The sequence below is a fragment of the Syngnathus scovelli genome, chromosome 14 (assembly GCF_024217435.2).
Source record: "Syngnathus scovelli strain Florida chromosome 14, RoL_Ssco_1.2, whole genome shotgun sequence".
Lineage (NCBI taxonomy): Eukaryota > Metazoa > Chordata > Actinopteri > Syngnathiformes > Syngnathidae > Syngnathus > Syngnathus scovelli.
Window position 1 is genome coordinate 13,270,046 of NC_090860.1, and position 21,288 is coordinate 13,291,333.

The 21,288-nt window shown below is 45.2% G+C and overlaps 3 protein-coding genes and 12 non-coding genes across 19 annotated transcripts; 10 read left to right on the plus strand and 5 right to left on the minus strand.

Moving 5' to 3' along the window:
- Positions 1 to 31: 31 nt before the first annotated feature.
- LOC125981019 (serine/threonine-protein kinase PAK 2) lies at positions 32 to 8,319 on the minus strand. 2 transcript variants are annotated; one of them, XM_049740827.2, is made up of 16 exons: positions 8,071 to 8,319; positions 6,999 to 7,105; positions 5,814 to 6,007; positions 5,645 to 5,751; positions 5,393 to 5,540; positions 5,293 to 5,309; positions 5,107 to 5,217; positions 4,923 to 5,046; positions 4,776 to 4,839; positions 4,616 to 4,664; positions 4,395 to 4,507; positions 4,206 to 4,323; positions 4,004 to 4,103; positions 3,675 to 3,871; positions 2,718 to 2,855; positions 32 to 1,044 (listed from the first exon to the last, which is right to left on the minus strand). In XM_049740827.2, exons 3-16 carry the CDS (start codon positions 5,989 to 5,991, stop codon positions 958 to 960), a joined length of 1,551 nt encoding a protein of 516 aa, XP_049596784.1. In that variant the 5' UTR covers positions 5,992 to 6,007; positions 6,999 to 7,105; positions 8,071 to 8,319; the 3' UTR covers positions 32 to 957. The 2 variants fall into 2 exon arrangements, with proteins under 2 accessions (XP_049596784.1, XP_049596783.1); XM_049740826.2 differs by lacking the exons at positions 6,999 to 7,105; positions 8,071 to 8,319 and adding an exon at positions 6,354 to 6,699.
- trnar-ucg (transfer RNA arginine (anticodon UCG)) lies at positions 1,134 to 1,206 on the plus strand. Its single transcript has one exon. It is a non-coding gene; the product is annotated as a tRNA-Arg (tRNA).
- On the plus strand, positions 1,314 to 1,386 carry trnam-cau (transfer RNA methionine (anticodon CAU)). Its single transcript has one exon. It is a non-coding gene; the product is annotated as a tRNA-Met (tRNA).
- trnam-cau (transfer RNA methionine (anticodon CAU)) lies at positions 1,524 to 1,596 on the plus strand. Its single transcript has one exon. It is a non-coding gene; the product is annotated as a tRNA-Met (tRNA).
- trnam-cau (transfer RNA methionine (anticodon CAU)) lies at positions 1,751 to 1,823 on the plus strand. The gene has a single exon. It is a non-coding gene; the product is annotated as a tRNA-Met (tRNA).
- trnam-cau (transfer RNA methionine (anticodon CAU)) lies at positions 1,954 to 2,026 on the plus strand. Its single transcript has one exon. It is a non-coding gene; the product is annotated as a tRNA-Met (tRNA).
- On the plus strand, positions 2,158 to 2,230 carry trnam-cau (transfer RNA methionine (anticodon CAU)). Its single transcript has one exon. It is a non-coding gene; the product is annotated as a tRNA-Met (tRNA).
- Positions 2,359 to 2,431, plus strand: trnam-cau (transfer RNA methionine (anticodon CAU)). The gene has a single exon. It is a non-coding gene; the product is annotated as a tRNA-Met (tRNA).
- On the plus strand, positions 2,581 to 2,653 carry trnam-cau (transfer RNA methionine (anticodon CAU)). The gene has a single exon. It is a non-coding gene; the product is annotated as a tRNA-Met (tRNA).
- On the minus strand, positions 2,955 to 3,027 carry trnam-cau (transfer RNA methionine (anticodon CAU)). The gene has a single exon. It is a non-coding gene; the product is annotated as a tRNA-Met (tRNA).
- trnar-ucg (transfer RNA arginine (anticodon UCG)) lies at positions 3,154 to 3,226 on the minus strand. The gene has a single exon. It is a non-coding gene; the product is annotated as a tRNA-Arg (tRNA).
- Positions 3,346 to 3,418, minus strand: trnam-cau (transfer RNA methionine (anticodon CAU)). The gene has a single exon. It is a non-coding gene; the product is annotated as a tRNA-Met (tRNA).
- On the plus strand, positions 3,512 to 3,584 carry trnar-ucg (transfer RNA arginine (anticodon UCG)). The gene has a single exon. It is a non-coding gene; the product is annotated as a tRNA-Arg (tRNA).
- Positions 7,271 to 15,768, plus strand: hltf (helicase-like transcription factor). Of its 4 annotated transcripts, XM_068652918.1 has the most exons (25): positions 7,273 to 7,547; positions 8,995 to 9,191; positions 9,924 to 10,090; positions 10,227 to 10,351; positions 10,418 to 10,500; positions 10,571 to 10,642; positions 10,784 to 10,975; positions 11,054 to 11,156; positions 11,237 to 11,285; positions 11,453 to 11,520; positions 11,592 to 11,627; positions 11,698 to 11,802; positions 11,911 to 11,993; positions 12,067 to 12,210; positions 12,284 to 12,443; positions 12,816 to 12,887; positions 12,972 to 13,107; positions 13,176 to 13,355; positions 13,455 to 13,570; positions 13,826 to 14,007; positions 14,087 to 14,212; positions 14,281 to 14,393; positions 14,465 to 14,645; positions 14,717 to 14,797; positions 14,868 to 15,768. In XM_068652918.1, exons 1-25 carry the CDS (start codon positions 7,517 to 7,519, stop codon positions 15,009 to 15,011), a joined length of 2,946 nt encoding a protein of 981 aa, XP_068509019.1. In that variant the 5' UTR covers positions 7,273 to 7,516; the 3' UTR covers positions 15,012 to 15,768. The 4 variants fall into 4 exon arrangements, with proteins under 4 accessions (XP_068509017.1, XP_068509019.1, XP_068509020.1 ...); XM_068652916.1 differs by having other exon boundaries at positions 7,271 to 7,547; positions 10,227 to 10,500; XM_068652917.1 differs by lacking the exon at positions 7,273 to 7,547 and adding an exon at positions 8,596 to 8,888 and having other exon boundaries at positions 10,227 to 10,500.
- On the minus strand, positions 15,550 to 21,118 carry gyg1a (glycogenin 1a). Its single transcript, XM_049740897.2, has 7 exons — positions 20,979 to 21,118; positions 19,466 to 19,601; positions 19,153 to 19,327; positions 18,764 to 18,926; positions 18,324 to 18,450; positions 17,924 to 18,161; positions 15,550 to 17,535 (listed from the first exon to the last, which is right to left on the minus strand). Exons 1-7 carry the CDS (start codon positions 20,983 to 20,985, stop codon positions 17,329 to 17,331), a joined length of 1,053 nt encoding a protein of 350 aa, XP_049596854.1. The 5' UTR covers positions 20,986 to 21,118; the 3' UTR covers positions 15,550 to 17,328.
- Positions 21,119 to 21,288: the final 170 nt, after the last annotated feature.

Consider the following 21,288-nt stretch of genomic DNA (forward strand, 5'->3'; position numbering starts at 1 on the left):
GACTGTCTGAAAAACAAGAATCCACGCAGCATTTCTGAATAATTTACCAACTGTTTTATTCCACTCCAGTCACTTGTTGCATGAAAAACATTTTGTTTTAAATTATAAAATTCCTCTAGCCGTCTACTTTGGTCCCTGGCCATATAATATGCATGTCACAGAACATTTTAAATGCACATTCAAATATTTCCAGTGATTGTCTAAACTGACATGGCGTTGAGGTCATTTGGGGGATAAATTTCCATTGAAACTATGAAAAATATTATCTGTGATTTATCAATATTTGGGGACAAGGACTTTTCTGGCGTTAGTCACACATAAAACAACTTAATTTTATCGGTTATTGTCCTTTCTATAGTGTAAAAAAGTCACACACAAGGACAAAATGTAGACAAACCAAACATTGAGCGAGGCAAAAACATGTTCTTTGTTTTCGGTAGTATGCATAAATGCGTTTGCATAGATTTTATGATTTGAAAAACAAAACAAATGTTAAATGTGAAAAAAAAAATCTTATTCAGATGATTTAATTCAGCACCAGGACAGCACCGTTAGTTTAAATTCAGGACTTTCAGACATATTTACATTCATAAAAATGCAACCATCCCAAAAAGTGCATGACTAAGTTTTTTTTATGTTTATTTACTGTATGCTTATATGAAAATGTATTGTTTAATGGCTAGTATAAAAAAAAATGACTGTCTGGAGTGTAGTAGAAATGTATCCACACATTAATGAGACTGGGTGGATCAAGATCCAGAGCCACTTTCGAGTGACTGAAATGGCGGTAGGAGGGTAAATAGTTGTTACTTGATGTCTAACTTATTTAACCACCTCAAATTGCACATGGCATGTTGGCAATGTAAGGAAGGCACAAAGGTGAAAAAAAAAAAACACTGTCTGGGTTTTTGGGGTGATTTTTTTTTTTTTGGGGGGGGTAAATACCCTCTTGCGTACTTAGCGGTTGCTCCTCATGGCCTCCTTGGCAGCCAGGATGAGAGGAGTCAGACTGGACAGAGGCTTGGCCACCTTCAGGAAAGGATGCTGAAAAAAAAAACATCAGTCTCATTTCCTCCATTTGGACAGTTCCATTATATTTTCACTATGGGATGAATTCATTCCCAAGAACTCAAGACCATGTGGCCTAATGGATAAGGCGTCTGACTTCGGATCAGAAGATTGAGGGTTCAAGTCCCTTCATGGTCGACTTTAACAGTTTTCGTTGTATGATGTGCACTGATGCGGAGTAAATATTCTTGCGGGGTTGATGCTGGATGGCATGAGAAATTTCAGGAATGAGAAGAAATAACAGAGTCTCGTTGGCGCAGTAGGCAGCGCGTCAGTCTCATAATCTGAAGGTCGTGAGTTCGAGCCTCACACGGGGCATCAGACTTTGTCGACACTTCTCCATTTGAGGTTTGTTGACCTACTTTTTACACCAATCACCTATCACCAATCAGCCTTCAATGGCTTTTTGGTGATGCTGATGAGACTGTAAATTTAAAAATAGAGCTTGAAACATAGCCTCGTTGGCGCAGTAGGCAGCGCATCAGTCTCATAATCTGAAGGTCGTGAGTTCGAGCCTCACACGGGGCATCAGACTTTTTCGACACTTCTCCATTTGAGGTTTGTTGACCTACTTTTTACACCAATCACCAATCAGCCTTCAAATAAAAAATTGAGGCTTTGTCCATGGCTTTTTGGTGATGCTAAAGAGACTGTGAATTTCTAAAATAGAGCTAAAAACATAGCCTCGTTGGCGCAGTAGGCAGCGCGTCAGTCTCATAATCTGAAGGTCGTGAGTTCGTGCCTCACACGGGGCATCTGATTTTTCGACTCTTCTCCATTTGAGGTTTGTTGACCTACTTTTTACACCTATCACCAATCAGCCTTCAATGGCTTTTTGGTGATGCTGATGAGACTGTAAATTTCTAATATAAAGCCTGACCCATAGCCTCGTTGGCGCAGTAGGCAGCGCGTCAGTCTCATAATCTGAAGGTCGTGAGTTCGAGCCTCACACGGGGCATCAGACTTTTTCGACACTTCTCCATTTGAGGTTTGTTGACCTACTTTTTACACCTATCACCAATCAGCCTTCAATGGCTTTTTGGTGATGCTGATGAGACTGTAAATTTCTAAAATAGAAGTTGACACATGGCCTCGTTGGCGCAGTAGGCAGCGCGTCAGTCTCATAATCTGAAGGTCGTGAGTTCGAACCTCACACGGGGCATCAGACTTTTTCGACACTTCTCCATTTGAGGTTTGTTGACCTACTTTTTACACCTATCACCAATCAGCCTTCAATGGTTTTGGTGATGCTGATGAGACTGTAAATTTAAAAATAGAGATTGAAACACAGCCTCGTTGGCGCAGTAGGCAGCGCGTCAGTCTCATAATCTGAAGGTCGTGAGTTCGACCCTCACACGGGGCATCAGACTTTTTCGACACTTCTCCATTTGAGGTTTGTTGACCTACTTTTTACACCAATCAGCCTTCAAATAAAAAATTGAGGCTTTGAGTCTCATGGGTTTTTGGTGACGCTGGTGAGACTGTGAATTTCCAAAATAGAGTCAAAACATAGCCTCGTTGGCGCAGTAGGTAGCGCGTCAGTCTCATAATCTGAAGGTCGTGAGTTCGATCCTCACACGGGGCATGTGTTTTAAATCTTTGACCATAATATTTGAAGGTCTTTAAGACTCTTCAATGCATCTTAGTACCTGCAATAGTTCTCGGCCTGACCCTCGCTTCTCCACGTCCATCTCCAAACATCGCGACAGGAAGGATCGGAAGACGGGGGACAGCTTCTCTGGACTCTGCAGCTCAGGAGTGCCGTTGGTGGCGATTAAATACAACGCCTGAAAGACAAACATAGCGAGGGGTGAGAATAAACTTCAGTGACGTTCGTCAGTGGTCATCGTTACGTATCAAAGACGCTAGCTTGATAAAAACACAGATGCCCCGTGTGAGGATCGAACTCACGACCTTCAGATTATGAGACTGACGCGCTACCTACTGCGCTAACGAGGCCTGGTGACTAACATTGCTCTAGAAATTCTGTGTCATCCACCATCAATACATTTGGTTAAAATATTTACTTCACTTTAGAGTACATTATATAATAATCCATAGGCTGTTATCACAAGATGCTGTGGTCAACCATGAAGGGACTCGAACCCTCAATCTTCTGATCCGAAGTCAGACGCCTTATCCATTAGGCCACATGGTCATGTGCTTATTTGGAAGTCATCACAGAGTGGCAATACAAAACTTAGTGTGGTGATGTAACATAAATTGCATGTTTAATTAGCTCAGCAAATTTTAAGTGGAGAGTTGAAAAGACATGAATGCCCCGCGTGAGGATCGAACTCACGACCTTCAGATTATGAGACTGACGCGCTACCTACTGCGCCAACGAGGCTGTAAAAAATTCAGCATCAATGTTAAAGTTTGGAAGATCCCATTTATGTTTTTATGCAAGTGCAAAGCATTCTTTAATGAGATGGCACTGTGTGACCATGTGGCCTAATGGACAAGGCGTCTGACTTCGGATCAGAAGATTGAGGGTTCGAGTCCCTTCATGGTCATTTGAAGATGTAATGCAACATCTGATAATTTTTATTTTTTATTAAATGTGACAGAAATAGTCCAAACACCCGTCGCTTCACCGGACTCACCCTGAGAGGGTTCTCGTTAAGATAAGGGGGCTCTCCCTCCACCATCTCGATGGCCATGATGCCCAGGGACCAAATGTCCACTTTGGGCCCGTAGGCCTTCCTGGTGACCACCTCCGGAGCCATCCAATACGGCGTGCCCACCATGGTGCTGCGCTTGCTCTGCTCCGGCGTGATCTGAGCGCAGAAGCCAAAGTCGGCTTGCGAAGGGATGAACACAAAGACCTCGTTAGAAAAAAATCTGAGATGGAGGCTGTCGAAAAAAAGGCAATCTCAGGACCCACAAAATATACAGGACTTGATTAAGCTACTACTTTCAGATTCCTCCTTACTGAGTTTGACCAATCCGTCCATTCCCAGCAGAACGTTGTCGCTCTTGATGTCTCGATGGATGACCTGATTGGCGTGAAGAAACTCCAGAGCCTGCAGGACCTGGATGCAATCAAACAAACCGTGTGTGTTTTAAGCCAGACTGTTTCCATGACGACAAGCTGCGGTTCCAAAGAAAAGATCTTGTGGAAGCCAAATGCCAACCTCTCTGCATACGGCTGCGATCTGGGCCTCGTCCATGCACGTCTCCGTCACCACGTCGGTCAGCGAGCCGCCCGCCAGGTACTCCATCACCACAAACAGCTCCTCGCCAACCAGGAAACTGCCACACAAAACGCACACACCAGTCTTAATTTCAAACAATAATTTAAGTTTTTTTTTTTTGTCTTGTACCTGTCAACAAAGTTGACTATGTTGGGATTCTTCATCTCCTTCATGACCAGGATCTCGTTGATGATGAGTTCTTTCTTGGGTTGCTTCTGCAAATTGATCTGCTTGATGGCCACCTGAGGACAACACACTTCAGGATACAGAATACGTGGAAATATATATATCTAAAATACGAATCGTTGCTTTCGAGCAGAACCCCAAATACGTATGTTCAAACGGCATACCTCCCGCCCTGTAGCAACATCTATGGCCGTGTAGACGGTTCCAGACGCCCTGAAAGTGCAAAAATCCAAAGCAACAATGATGATACGATGATAAAAAAGAAGTTTGAAAACCCAAAACCTTAACCCAAGCCTCATTCAAAACAAAAGTCCGTGACCTCACCCTTGTCCGATCTTCTCGTATCGAGTGTATTTCTTCTTAGGATCTCCGATACTAACGATAGTCCCTAAAGAGCGACAAACGATAAAACCCAATCAAGGTTTTTGTTATTAGCGCTGCGTCATTTCAACAGCGAGCAGGCAGCTTTACTGAGTTTCTCCATGATCTCCTCATCCGTCATTTTGCCTCCTTTCTTCTTCTGCCTGTCGGCCGCCTTGGAAGCGGCGTCGGCCTCCGGAGCCGGGATAGGGTCGATCACCGATCGCGTGTAGACCTGAAAGATGACACATAAGCAAAGACCTCCAAACTTTGTTTTTCTTTTCGAGCAACTCACCGACTTAGTGTGTTCCGGCCTGGGCGCCACGACGGGCGGCGGCATGTCGTCATCATCGTCATCGTCGGCGTCTTTAGCGCGTGATGAGGAAGTGGTGGTGCCCTGCTTACCCTGCGGAGAAAGTCAAGAAGTGCGTTAAGTGACAATCAATCGGATTTGAACCTGACCGATGGACCAAGCACTCACCGACGAAGAATCTTTATCTGCGTCGGCGAGGGAAGGGAGCAAAGAAATGAAGATTCTCGGTTGCAAATGTTAGCGGCCAGAGGAAAGTGAGCCGACTGACCTGAGGCCGAGAAGCTGAGGTACTTCTGCTTCCCGCTGGTGGAGTCGTAGAACTTTAGGATGTCCAGGACCGCCTGGGGATTCTGCTTCTGCTCAGATTTGCTGATGTTGGAGGTTTGGAGGAGACGAGCCCATTGCTCCGGCATGCCCTGGAGATGACAAATTAGGGACTTGAGACTTGGACTCCAGTGGACTTGAGTCACAGGTTTGAAACTCAAATGTGAAACCCATAGCCAAACGTAGGCTCCCTTACCGTGAACTCTCCAGTGACGGCGTCAAAGCCAACATGGATGGTGTGTTCAAAATCCGACGGGGAGGAGATCTCTGGCCTGTCCTTATCCCGATCCTTCTTCCTACCTCCTGTAAGGCGACACAGATATGTTTCAGTGTGTGTGTGACTATATAGTACGTGTGTGTGTCACCTTTCTCCGAAGCAAAGATGGAGATGATCTTATTTCTGGACTTGCGCTCCTCTGGCACGGACGGAAGCGGCCGAGAGTTGTGATTGGTCGACTGGGGGTCCTTGGCTCCTCCTCCTTGGCTACTCATCCTGACAGGGGGGGCGGGGGGCTTGTCCTCGCACAATCCGCTGTCGCACATCTACACGCACTTGGACCTGAAGAGAAAAACACACGTAGGGGTCGGACTGACGTACGATTTGGGAGGAAGATATGCAAATAGATGAATTCAGCATGCCGGATGTGATTTATTAAATATGAATCGCGCTGGCTGATTTTGTGTTCAAATGGCGGTGAGGAGATCGACATATCCATTCAACAATGCAAACTTGTCTGCCATATCGTCATTGAGAAAATGTGGATGACAAAAAAATTCAGAAGACCCTCTGGCATGATTTTCCACGAAGGCCTTTCGTAACATTCCGACAACCCAAAAGACAAAGCAGACATACTTCAACACCCCGCAGATATTAATCTAACCACAGCGACCAGACAGACACTAACCTTCGGATGCCTCTTCTGCGTCTTACAGAAGACCCAAAGAACCGTGCTAGTTCCACGTCCCTCTTTCTCCGCTACCACTAAGCGGCCCGTCTCGTGCCAGCCCCTACCTTCACACTTTCTGCGAGGCAGGTCTGAGCTGGTTGCCTCATTCCAAAGCGGCGGCACATTGAACAAGTGTCTTCTTGCCTGGGCCTGGATGGAATTCCATCGCTCCAGGGCACATTTACAGAAATTGTGCAAACCGGGTTGATTTTGCTGCTCAATTCATGTCCCACATATGCAATTTTAATCTAAAATGAGTATTTGGACTCAGTTTTTTTAACTTTTCACCAAAATGATGAATCTTGGTGACAAACTCCTATCTCGTAATATGGGGGGGAGGAGCTTAATGTCGGGCTTTGCTGTGCTTTGCCGCCCTCTTGTGGCAACTCCATGCAATAACAACCTTTTATATATGGACGTTAATCACTCAGATTTTCACTGTTTTAGGGTTAACTGCATTTAGCAACCCTACTAGAAACTATTTATCAATTTTTTTGACATGCATGTGAACTATTTTTGAGAAGTGACAAATGTTGCTCAGCCCTCATTTTGACTACTTCCCTGCGCAATACACATCCACACACAAAACCTCAAGCTGTTTACAGGAAGTGGCCGATGCAGTCTCTTTTGTTGGGCTTCTACAAAAGGAAATGGTGCAGAGTACTTCCTGGAAGGAGCAATGACGCCAGTGCGCTCACGTCCAGCACAAGCTGAAAGACAAACACACGCATACATGACAACTTGACTCCTGCCACCACTCCAGTGCAAACACACCGCCAGGCCGCACACCTCCATATCCTGTTATTCAGTTGCACAACATTGCAAAAGCCATCTTTTTTATTTTTTTCCATGTGATGCTGTTCTGTATGAACAGAACCAGGTCCACGTAGCAATGTTGCTGTTTCTGAGGCAGTTCCAGAGATTTAAGTATTTATCTGAGGTATTGTAGCCCCTATTGGATTTGAGTGTAGCATTGAAGGTTACATAATTAGGAGTTGGTCAGTTTGAAGAAGAAAGAGATGAAAGGGGCAGCATTTTAAGGGGAGGGGCAAGACCTTCAGCGGTTAGTTTAAAGTGAGTCTGGAGTGTGAAGTGGATACAGCAAAATCTTCAATTGTCTCATGATGACTCCCCCAATTCCGACAACCCACGGTACGTAACTGCGATTAATTCATTTCCTCAATTGACTCGTCAGACGTTCACTGCCAGGATCATTCGACTAGGGTTTTCGAAAAAGTTAAGTCTCCCGAGGGTTGTAAAAGGTAGCTAACACATGATGGAAGATTTTCATATTTTATGCCTTCCAATTGGTAGTGATGGTGTGGGGTTACATGTCAGCTTCACCCTTTGCACGCCCCTGACACAATGATGCTTATAAATAGTTATTACATGTAGAAAGCCATCAAAGTGACGTTGACTTTAATTTTGCAGCATGTCTAAATGTATATAAGTGTACAAAATAGTGTTTGCTGATACAAATGTGGGGAAACCAAAGTTTTTTAACTTTGGCTGTCACACTTGATGATGCCTTTGCCCACACATGGATCTTAAAGATACAGTTGAAGTACTGACGTGACAGCTAATTAACATTCATTAATCACACAATTCCCCATTTCAACGTTGGTCACTTCAAATTGACGACTTATAAATGAGAAAATAACCATACGGAACTCACCGGTTAACTGTCAACCACAAGAAAAAAAAAAAAAAAAAAAAAACGGGGTGGATTGGATCAACTTCTTAGACTCCGCCCCGGTTTTCTTTGCCCCAAAATAGGGGGAAAATGCTGCTGAATTTCCGCTTGTCTGATATATTTACAACGGTATCGTGTATCGTTTCTTGCGTTTTCTTTGCCCCTGACCTCTCCCTGCCTTGGCGTTTTTGCTCAGCCCCGGAGGAGGAAGAATCCGTTGCGTGGAAAGGAAGCGGAAAGTCGTGCAAAATTGGACGTCGCGGCTTCCGTAAGAAAAGCGGAACAGCGCGCAAATTGACGGCAGCCTGTTGCATTCAAACTACATCGAAAAATAGCAAATGCCATTCGTGGCAAAATGTCACACTTTAAATAAAGTAAAACATGCATTGTCACAACAATCGGTTCTGGAACCGCGTCTAATGATTTTAATGAACTAATTTATTACTATATATTTTTCTGCGTTAAATAGTAACATTATAAACTCCTGTTGATGGCGGAAGTGTTTTGCTCTGACGTCACGTCGGATACGCAAACGCAACAGTATAAGAGAAAGCATCATCACACACGTCGATAGCGCTTTGGGGGGGAACAAAAGTCGATTGTGTAAGCTAGGGGCGAAACTAAAGTCGGGAAGGCGTTCATGACAAACACGCCGCACACTCTTGTCGCCAGCCGAGTCAGACTCGCTGTGAAACGTGCGAAACAAGGCCGTGTATCAAACCGGCGTGCTAAGCTAATGCGGCCAACGCGCTAACCCCCCTTCGGCTGCGAGTCACTCAACGCCTCCAATTAATCGCTAGGTTAGTCCGGACTTGAGGGTTTTTCCTCCCCTTTCCAAGCTGGAAACCCTCCTTGCCTTCCTACCTACTACAATGTCTAAATTTCTATTTGGAAACATGTGTGCAGGCGGAATGGCTTTTCGTAGGAGCTGGTTCAGTTGGGACAGGTACAGCGAGGTGGACCTCTTCACCGACCGCTTGGACCAGAACAGCCTCTCCCAAGCCATCCGGGCCGCCTCCTCCGATGAGTCGGACGCCGACGGCAACGTGCTGTTTGGCCAGATGCAGGGCACCGTAGTGGGACTCAAATATTACACCGGGGTGGTGAGCATCCACCCTAGATCCTTCTGATTTATGGCCCGCTTTGTTGTGAACAGTGAAGCCTTCAAAGTCAAACACAATCTGTTTATAGTTGCTAATCCACCCACCTAATTTCTAAACTGGCCAGATCTTAATTGGGACCTCAGTGACAAAACAGACATGCCAAGAGTCCATTCAGGCTCTGACACCTTTGAAAATGTTGTAATTACAAAGCAGTTAACCAATTTGAGTGACTCCAAAATTGTATTCCTATGTATCTCCTCTAAACGAGGTACTCAGTGGAAATGGCATTTTTGAGTAATTGTAAGAGTCGCTGATAGTTTAGGGGTACACTCAATTGATTTGTGGGTGGGATTCCCCCTAATCAATCAGTTCAGGGTGTATTTTTACAATTTGCTCAACAAACGATGTTGAGAATTAATGAATTACTGAAAGAATCTCAGAGGGCGGCCATTTTGGCACTTGCTGTCGACTATTAATGACATCACAGTTGCTCAGGGAAATGACCAATCACAGCTCACCTGTTTTAGAAGTGACATTCTCAAGCTGAACCCTGATTGGTTGTTACCTGAGTAAGTGTGATGTAATTTCCAATCAAGAGAAAACGCTAAAATGGTCATCCCCTGAGGTGGATAAAAAAATCGGGGAATGATGATACGAGAATTTGTGTGAAATATGAGTCGTACCACTTAGTTTGAATGGACTCCCACCTTAATGGCATCACTCTTTGCGCAGGTGAACCAAGGTGAAATGGTCGGCCTGGAGCGTGAGCCGGAAAACTTTTTCGACCACAACGCCATCGTAGTGACCAACATCTACGGCAGCCAAGTTGGCCACATCAAGAAGGAGCTGGCCCAAGCCATGGCCCACATCATGGACAACAAGTTGACAAGAGTAGAAGGGTGAGATGCGACGTGAATTGTAGAATGCAAATTGTAATGTCTTGAGGATGAAATATTGTGACAGAATAAAGATTTATTTTTTGGGGGGGTGCACTGGTGTGAAATGTGCCATTGTCACCTTTTTTATTTGTGTCAGGGTGGTGAACTCTGGAACAAAAAACAAATACTCCATGCCAGTGATTTTGTCCTTCTGGGGGAAGGAGGAGAACAAGAGCGCCGTCGTTCAACGTTTGGCACGCTACGGCTACAAACTCAACACAGGTGGAGTCAACAATACTCACCTCGTGGGCATTTCGATGTCAATCATTCTTGTGTGTTTTGAATCAGGTGCAAATCAGAAGTTGAGTAGCTCAGGAGCCGGGACGGGATTGAATAAAAAAGGCATGACAATCCTTCTTACGGCAGAGGAGGTAAACTACACGGCAATAATTTGGTGATATCGCTAGAATGACTAACTAAAACGGTGTCTTTGACTTTCAGTTGAAGAACGCCTTTGACAACCTCTTTGAAGGACTGATGGAGAGTAAAGAATTTGAAAAAGAAGCACCTGAGGTATGCACATGAACATTATGCTTGTCTTGAATGCCACCTAGTGGTGATCCCCGCATATATCTGTATTTGTACGCAAACGCACTACATCATTACTTCACATGAGTTGTGTGACTATTTAATTAACCTATTTTGTTTCCACAGTCTTTGGCCACCCCCCTAATGCCCCACCAACGGCAAGCCCTGTCATGGATGTGCGCCCGCGAGAACAAATGTGTGCTGCCGCCCTTTTGGGAGAAGCGGGGCAATATGTACTACAACACCCTGACGCGCTTCTCAGCCAAGGAAATACCCGAGAGAGTCCTCGGCGGGATACTGGCAGACGACATGGGACTGGTGAGTGCCGCGTGAAAGAAAAAAAAAAATCTGCTATTGTGGACGGGTCTGGAACAACCCTGTGATTGCCCCCCCCAGGGCAAGACGCTGACAACTATCGCGCTGATCCTCACCAACTATCACGAGGGAAAGCCCCTCCCCGTGTATAACCGTGTGCAGGATCCCTCTTCGCCTGCAAAAGGTAGGATTCGCCCGAATGAAATCAGTCCGCGGGTTTCGGTGGAAGTCAACCTAACCAAACGTGTCGTCGCTTGGTGACAGATGGAGCCGGACCGAGTGACGTGGTGGCTCACGGTCTACGCTCAAGCCTGTATGTTATTCTCACATTTTGGCAAATTTTTTTGGAGCCAGTAATAATGTGGCCCATTATTATCAAACGATGCAAAATCTTGCTCACCCTTTGGTTTATAGATTGAGCAAAGGGTGTGCACCCTCCATCCATTGTTGACGCTAAGCTAACAACATTTTTCATGCTAGGGCCCACCAGGAGCAATCTTGTGTTTTCTTATCACATGTAAAGGAAGCAGCAAAGCTGTCAGAGAAAGGTGGGACCCTAAATTTGACCTCTAAATCCAGGCGTCCGCATATGTTTCAATATTTTGCTTCATCGTTTCAGGCAAAAGAACGACAAAAGCCACCAAGCGGAAATACGGTAAGTGCGTCGTAGTGCAAATCGTTACAGCTGATGTTTTGATCTTCCGTGTTAACGTAACGTCGTGCAGAGGACTCACTGTTGCTGGAGGACGCAGACTTCGCCGCTGCGCTGTGCAGAGGCCCGCCGTCGCCGCCGAATTCCTTCAAGAAAAAAAAGAAGAAAAGGACCCTGGGTGAGTCACGATCGTTGGACAAGCCATGGGCGGTCAAGGATACAACAATCATTGCTGTAAGTATTTTAATGGTCTTAATTTGAACATGTTTTTTTGTTTTTAATTTAGCCATCGCAGACAACTCTGGTGAAACTGTATCGGCCGGGGCGACCCTCATCGTGTGCCCGCTGTCCGTGCTCAGCAATTGGCTGGTAGGCACCTCCGTCGCCGTGGCAACCACGGTGACCGCAGGGTTAACGAAAAAGCGCACGCGTGTCTTCTCAGGACCAGTTTGAGGAACACGTGCGAGCCGACGTCCAGCTCAAAGTCTACATGTACCACGGGCCCAACCGCAACAGAAGCACCAAGTTCCTCTCGTCTCAGGATGTGGTGCTCACCACCTACAACGTGCTCGCCGCAGACTTCGCTGTAAGTGCGAACGAACTTTGAGTGTATTTTTTTCTGCCAATTTACAGTCTGAGGGGAAAACGTTTGTGTTTAGAATCAGAACAGGAGTGGCCTTCATGACCTCAACAGTCCCCTGCACGGCATCAACTGGTTGAGGGTGGTGCTGGACGAGGGCCACGTGGTGCGCAACCCCAACACGCAGATGAGCAGGGCCGTTCTGGACCTTAAAGCCAAGCGACGTTGGATTCTGTCCGGTACACGCATTCAACAGAATATTGACAACAGCGCCTCTTGAACATTTTAAATCTTGTACCGCCCCCCCCTACAAAAATACTTAGCTCACCAAGATGGTCAACATTAAAATAACTTTTCATCAATAATCAGACAGAGGTTTAATTCCTAAAAAAATATATATTATAAACCACTCTAACATTATGTACGTTCTAAACATTAACACTGTGCCGAATTAGAGTAGAAAAAAATTGAAAGACATATAATCAGTCCGATAAAAGAATCTTTGACTGTTCAGGACTCCTGTAATTCAAATCCTTTCCAAAATATTCAAAAGGGATCAAAGAATCTAAATGTTCTCCTGTTCCAATGCATGCAAATGTGTCTTTTTTCAGCTGTTCTTTGCCGAGTATTCTATGACTTGCTAGACAGACCACTGCAATCTGGAATAGTCCACCGCGCCGGAGGTCTGCGCTCTGCGACTGAGTGCCAGTCGTCGCGGCGGCGCGCACCCACGCGTGTACTCACGCCTCCCGCCTGTCCCCGTCCAGGGACACCCATCCAGAACAGCGTGAAGGACCTGTGGATGCTGCTGGCCTTCCTGCGCATCAAGCCGTTCGACGTCAAGGAGTGGTGGAATCGAGTCATCCAGAGGCCCGTCACGCAAGGAGACCGAGCCGGCTTGCAGTAAGGCGATCGATCATACCACTGGGTTAAAAATAAGAATCGATGAGAATGGTGATGTTGTTTGTCAGGAACCTGCAGACGCTGATCAAGTGCATCACACTGCGGCGGACCAAGAACAGCCAAGTGGACGGTTGCCCGCTGGTCACGTTGCCCGAGAAGAGCGTGTACGTGGAGCAGGTGGAGCTCAGCGCCGCCGAGCGCGAGGAGTACGATGTGGCGCTCAATGAAGGAAGACACACTGTCGGCAGGTACGCCCAAAGAAATAACAATGGCAAAAATAGGATTTCAAAATTTTGAACAGAAAATGATAATGTCTTTATTTGATGATCTTTTGTTTTTGGGAGTAGATATGTCGCCGAAGGCAGCGTTTTGAGGAATTACGCAGACGTGCTGGCCATCCTGATGAGGCTGAGACAGCACTGCTGCCATCCTGACCTGCTAACAAACACCGCCGCAGATGCAGGTATGCACCAAAATGGTCTCATCGGAGTAGTTTGTTAAAAAAGAGTTTTGTTTTTTACATTAAATTACATCTGAAATTTTACAATATTATTTTTTTTAAATTACATTTTTATGAGAATTGTTTTTTATTCCTGAGAGTTTTAATTATTGGTATATTTCCTTTATGAAAATTAAAAAAATATTGTCATTTTACAAGAGTAGTAGAATCAAGACGACAATACCCATTAGTGACGATTCCCCGTTGCCGTCCACGCAGGCTTGGCGTCCACGCCGGCCGAGCTTCGCGAGCTGCTGATCGAGAAGCTGCGCGTGGTGCTGGCCAGCGGCTCGGACGAGGAGTGCTCCGTTTGTCTGGACTCGGTGCGCCTGCCCGTCATCACGCACTGCGCCCACGTCTACTGCCGCCCTTGCATCGCGCAGGTCATCGGCACCGAGCAGGTCAGTTTGGCGACTGCAACTTCTCAAAGATTCCACTTGACTGTTTTTGTCCTGCACAATATTTATTTTTTCACTTTAGGAGAGTGCCCGCTGCCCTCTGTGTCGGAGTGACATCAAGATCAACGAGCTGGTGGAGGTCCCGCAGGAGGAGATGGCCGAAGAGAGCGGAGAAAGAATTCCCGGCAAGTGGAGGACCAGCTCCAAGGTAAGAAAGCGGACGTTCAGTCCTCCTCCATGTTTTGGTTTTTAAATGTTTGCTGTGTGTGTGTGCAGATCCAAGCGCTAATGGGCAACCTGCTTCGACTGAGACGTGAAGACAGCGCCATCAAAAGTCTGGTGGTCTCGCAATTCACTCGCTTCCTCACCATCCTGGAGACGCCACTCAGGTAACACACACAGCTGTCAATCAAATCCAAAAGGTCATCCATCATATGATGTGTGACGTTACGCAACTTAGGGAGCACGGCTTCAGCTTTGTGCGCCTGGACGGAAGCATGAGTCAAAAGAAGCGAACCCAGGTGATCCAAGAATTCCAGAGCCTGAGCCCCGACAGCCCCACCATCTTGCTACTCTCGCTCAAAGCCGGCGGGGTGGGACTCAACCTCACCGCCGCCTCCTACGTCTTCCTCATGGACCCAGTGAGTACAAAGAAAAAAAAAAAATCCAAGAAGTAGAATGAGGAAGCAGCACTAACTTTGTGTCTCTTCAGGCATGGAACCCAGCTACGGAAGAGCAATGCATTGACCGCTGCCACCGTCTGGGCCAGAAGAGAAAAGTTTTTGTCACCAAGGTGAGAAAATGGAAAGTGCATTTTCAAATCATACAAAAAAAAAAGACTAAAACATGAATATGTGCGGCAGTTCATCGTGAAAGATTCTGTGGAGGAGAACATGGTTAAGATCCAGAAGCAGAAGCAAGACTTGGTGCAGGCAGCATTCGCATCTACGGACGCCGACCGCAAGACGTCGCGCATTAACGACATCAAGGCGCTGATGGAGTTGTAGAAAGTGGACAAGAGCGCCCCCCCCCTCTGTCTTTCGTTTCCTACGCTAGCATTTTTAAAGTTAAATCTACGAGTTGCTATTTTAGGATCAAGATGCTCCACATTCTGAGTTTTGCTTATGAGCGAGGAAACCAATTGTCCAAAACAAAAAGGAAGCACAAATGCTTCAAATATTATCATCGTAAAGTTTTGTTTTATTGTACTTGATATAAAACTTCCCAGGCAGCACATCTGCTGCACAGATTTCAAGCATCAATGTACTTGACAGATGGTGCCAGGGCACTCAAGAAAATATCTTCAAATAAAAAAAAACAGTAAAAACAAACAAGAATATCTTACTGAACTGAAAGTCAGGAGCAATAAGCTCCAGCTCCCCCAAAAAACACCCCCGACCCTTATTTAGGAGGCGAAGATCACTGGTAGGTATTTGTCTTTGTCACTTGGGACTGATTTTTTTATTTTAATTTGTGTAGCATAATCCCTTGCTTGGAACTCTGGAGGATATTTTTCCATTTTAGGAAAGAAAAAAATACAAGCCATTAAGTTGCTGATCTTTTATTAGCCACAAGGGGATTGCGCAATGACAACATTTTACTTTTTTTTTTTCAGTCTAACTCACCTCCATCAGCAAAATGGACAATTTCTTGCAATGAAGTGAGGTCAAACAGTGAACACGGTAATAAGGCAGCTGGTTGGAAAGCCACAAAAGTGCTACAGGAGGACAACAAGACAGCAGCTAGAACTTGCATGCACAAGGATGGGAGGTAGGTGGCGCTCTACTATAGTGTTTCAACATAAATCTCAAGGAATGCTTAAAAACATTTAGATCTTTGCACGTCCATCTTTCTTTTTATTCCACGTACGGCACAAACAACCATTCAGAAAGCAGGACAGAAGCAGACATGCATGACTACGCGTGCTCCGTGCTGCCCTCGAGTCCTGAAATTTTTCCACATCTGAACAGTTGCCGGGCAACCGGAACAGAAAAATGTAGCCGTGTTTCACCAGCCAGAAACGGGCCTGCTACATGACCTCCTCTTCCTCCCTCCCCCAATTCCACTTTATAAAAGACCCAATTCATTCTCTGCCCATGTTGGGGGTGAGTGTATGGGGGGGGGTGAAGCACCGTGAATAAGTCGTACTGCATCCAAAAAGTACATTTTCCACATTTTACATTGCAGCCTTATTCCAAAATGGATTAATTGTTGTGAAATTAAAAGAAGTGAATGCTAGGAATACTCTGTGGTGTAAATATACTTTACTGGTGCTCAATTTAATCCATTTTGGGAAAAGGCTGAAACAAAATGCGGAAAAATTAAATGCCGTGATTACTTTATTCATATAACATTTTGACAGCATACATTTACAGTATCCACACGAGCAGAAATTAGACTAAAGTTATTATTTTTTTTACATGGAATGAGGGACTAATTGTCCATATTTCTTCTGATATACAAGGATCACATATTGCCAAAATAATTTAATTCCTGTACATGTGATCTGTAAGTGTCGGACAATTTCTCATTTTCTACTGCCTTTGTGTATCCATAATTGTATATTATTTATTATGTTTTAAACTCGCCCAACTTTATCCTGTAAAGCTGGGACACTATCCACAATTTTAATACGGCATAAGAAAAGGAAAAAAAAATAGCGATTCACAAGTTACGGCTGTACCAATATTGTTTTCCCGCTGTCCAGTGTTGATGATGAAGTCGCTAATTTCATCAAATGTTAGTGTTCTTCAGTGACAAGTTAAATGCAAAATAGTTGGAATGATAGCTCGGCATTAGCGTGAGTTACTCTGCTATTTTTTGGGGGATTAAATCCAGCGTGATCTTGTGCCGTTTCCCTCACGCCCTTGATGCCAAGTCGCTAATGCTAGCTTTATTGTTAACAGTATTAAGTCGCAGGATAAAAAAAAAAAAAATATTGCATATGCATCCTGTTTTGATACCGTCATGCTCTTGATTTACCAAGCAAGATACTGTCTGGAATAAATGACGCCATTGGCATATTCTTGGCACAAAAGTAAATATAGAGTTACGCTGCTATTGCTATATAACACCCGTTGATGCTAAGTGGCAAATGCTAATGTTAACTACAATCAAGCTCTTTGGGGATGAAGTGACATCCCATGTTTTACTTTTCCTTGAAGAAATTCGCTCTCAAACTGAGAAGGTGCATTTAGTGAGGATGGAAGACAACAATCTGGTCATTTCACCTTCTGTGATTGGATCTGTGGACGTGGGGCAGAGGTCATTGGGCGGGGGGGTTCCATTCCTTACACTCCCCTCTGTCCATCACAGCCCGACTTGCTACTTGAGGAAGGAGTCCAGCTTGCGCTCGATGTTGGCGAAGGAGTCGTCGCCCAGGTAGTCTATCTGGCCCGCCTCCCAGCGCCGCTTTCGCTCCTCTGAGGAGATGGGCTGGGATGGGGACGTCACACTGGCAGAGGCGCCGGCTGATGTGGAGGACGAGGAGGACTCAGTCTGACCGCTGTACTCGTCCTGCCAGAGCTTCTCCTGAATTACCAGGTGGGAATTTGTTAATGGTTTTACCCTTCACATACTTTTAAAGCACCCCCCCACCCACTACTGTACACGGAGGCATTTCATCAACGTCAACGTCCGACTGTACATTTTGCAACAGATAAGCGCTGGTGATGCAACCACGTTTTATGGTAACATGAGGAAAGACTTTTTTTTTTTTTAAAGGCCCCATTTGCAAAACATACACTCATCTGCGCTCTTGTTGCTAGGCAGAACTCATAAGGCTCGATTAAAAAATGTAATTTAGTCCCCAATGCTGGTTTTGAAATTTCAAATCATGAGTAGGTCCATTTAAACATCTCAAGGACTCAACAAGTTGGCCATTTTAGCATATGGACCAATGACTTGTGCAATAACTCACGTCATTGGCCGCTTCGGTAACGCCGCTGGTGAAAGGCGTGTCGCCATAGGATCGCTGCAGCAGAGGCATTACCGACGTGGTGTACAATTCCCACCAGGACTGCAGAAAGTCCGGGTGCAGCCGGTCGGAGTCGGGGCCCTCGGGCCGGCCGATCACCTCACCGCTCTGAGCATCGTAGGCGTAGCTCCACGGTTTGGTCTTGCCCAGGAAGTGGACCACCTTAGCGTTGTGGCCAAAACTATGGACAGCAGAAGAAAAACAAAAATAAAGATTGTGATCCTCTTCTTGTACTTTGACCCTCCCTCAGACACATAAAAAGACCACCTTTGAACTGACCTTTGCGACCACACAAAAACACTTAATGCTTCACTACGCAATCGCCGTTTGTGTGTGCGCGTACTGTTTGAAAGCGGGCAGATAAGAGTAGATGGAAATGCTGCTGAGGTTGTAGACGAAAGGGAGGTGCTTGGATATGTCGGCTGTGGCCCACGTATCGAAGAAACTGTTGAGGATGCCCTGATCGCCGCCTGCGGACACACAGAAAAAGTTCTGAATGAAAAATAGAGCAGAATATTTTTTTTTGTCAAGAGTCCGGACTACTAGATTACTCAAATATTTTCTCAGAAGCGAGTCTGGACAGTACAATGCCATGTTTGAACCCCCCCTCAAAAATATTGGCATTGCCATCAGTCATTTACTGTTGTTTGAGTGGACAAAACACAGGGCCTCTTTTGCTAAGATTTACTTGGGGGTCCAAGGTCACGAGTTCAATCATTAGTGTCGTCTACTGTACTAGCACAGCTTTCATAATACATATAAAATAAAAATTCGCTGCATCACCATCGAAACTTCCATGTTCAGCGCAGAACGTCAGCAGCTTCTCATGCGTTTCCACAGACGGACGAAAAACAAAGACCCCGGAGTTGAAGCAGTCGGGCCACCCGGGGTCCGGCGCCGCCGAAAGCTCCTCCCGCTCGAAGAGATCGTCGATGTTGGTGAGCGCCTGATGTTTCAGAGATAAAACTGCAATTAATACAGTACTAAATGCGGCCTGGTAGTGTAGAATCATTCCTCGAGACGTATGTTGACTTAAGAGCTTGACTTAATCACACAAGACTTTTCTGGTTGACTTAGAAGACAAAGGCTAAGCAAACAAGCATATTGAGAAAGTCTGCACGTCTACAACTCTCAAATCATGTCAAATAGATCCCCAGAAAAAAAGGAGTCACCATGGTGTCGGCGTCCATGAACACACACTTGTCGTAGTGCGTCAGCGTCCAGCAGTGCAGCTTGGTGAAGGTCACGCCCAAGTCGGGCCGCTGCATCAGGGTGAGGTGGGCTGTGTCGCCCGAGTCTGTGATGTCCACCAGCCGCACCTCGTCAAAGATGGAACGCAGTGCCTCCCTGAAAAATGAAAAAAAAAATCCTCTATTTAAAAGAAGTAATATTAGTGCCGTACCGATGAGACACTAGGATTTATAAAGTCTTGCTATTCGCATTGGGTCTTAGTCCCGAACCAATGAATAACAGTACTGTTGTTACCTGCAAGGTTCTGCTACGTGAGGTCCAATAAGGGCGACCAGCTTCCTGGTGGTGTGGTGGTTTCGTAACGAGCAGCCCAGGACCATTGCCCCTTTGGCGTAGCTGTCGTTGGTGGCCAGCGTCACAAAAGCTTCGTCTGATGACGACACCCAAGTATTCATGGGTAATGCAACTTTTTCTGGGTTTTATTTCTACATTTCATTCACTTACACAAAGCAGCCATTTTTTATTTAGACTAGCAAAGTGCCGTTTTTCTTCCTAAAACAATTTTCGAAAGAGAGTCAATAAGATGATCTGACTGGAGGCGACGCCCACTTTTGACACAGTTTATCGTCGCTTGCCAAAAAGTGGGGCCTCCAGCCACAATCTCACATTTATGTGTTTATTTTTTTGTAATCTTTATTGCTAGTGCTAATGTCAACATCGGTTGTGACATGAGGGTCTTTTACGAGTATTTGAGGGGCGGAAATGAACTTCACAACCTCACAGTGAGGCTGCACGTCCGCCACATCAAGTGAGATGCCATCACAGGAAGTTATAGAAAGCCATTCTACAAAAATAAAAGTTATATATATTTGAAGGTGTTGAAGTTAAGCAACAATCACTTTTGCGCAGTGTTCTTTTTTTTTTGAAGAAAATGAAGCAAAGTAGATTTCTGGATGAGTTTAAAGGACGCAACTGCATGGAGAAACATGAGGTGATGCAAACCGAGCAATTTCCACTTTCAACATTTACCGGTTTTCAGTTATGAAATGATTCATTCATTCATTTGGCTTTCAGTATGACCCTGCATTTATTTATTAGTTATGGAAAGTTGCCGTTTTACAGTTTGTATACTTGCCAGTCCACTTACAGTACTAAGTGTGAAATTAAGTAAAAGTTAGTAAACCCTAATTTTTGCTTATCTCCCAAACCGTTTGGGAATAAGCCGGCCTGTTTGAAGGTGGTTAAGTTGTCATTTTGCCAAAAAAAAAAAACCTTGGGCGCTACTTGTTTTCCCACATTGTGTGCCAGGTATCCGTCAGTAAATAGTACCTGAACATGTCAATCAATTAAGAAACATTGTTGCGGGTAGAAGCAACCCGCAAATGTGGAAACAAGCAATAAAAGAACTCGTAGTAAAAAAAATAAAATAAAAATCTGGTCTTTTCTACAACAGCGACTACAGGTGATTAAAAAAACGCACTCATGCAGTAATACTTTGAAAACCCTGACCGGAAGTGTAATGCCGGCTGGACGCTACCTTGGCTCTCTGAACTGCTGCAGCAAGTGATTTAAAAGAAAATTATTTAAAAAGATGCAGCCATTCATTACTACGCGTATTGGTTTTCATAATGTTTAACAACACTACTCCTGCAAATTCTCAACAATTTACCATTACTGCTACTACATATCCCACAGATACTGATGTCGATCTTTAAAACAAATATTTGCGACGTTTAAAATGGCAGAATGGAGCAGGAAAAGCTCTGCAGAGAAATCGGGCAGCAGAGCGTGTTGTCGGAGTCTTTACCGGGCATGATGAAGCTCTGTCGGGGTGTCTTGACTCGGGTGCACGGAGAGTAAAGCGCCGGGATGAAAGAGGACTGGAGGAGGATGGTGGTGGTCTGGTCGCAGCTTCAACTCGAGCAGCTGCGCTTAATTCCAGCGCAGGCATTAAAGAACACGTTTTCCGGGTCATGTGACAAGTTACGCATTACGACGACCACGCCCACCTCCGTGCGGGCTGTTGCGTTTACGTCTCCAGCAACAGTGTCGGACAAACGTAGATGTACATTTTATAAGGTTTTCATCCTAATACATTTATTTTTCCTGGCATATTT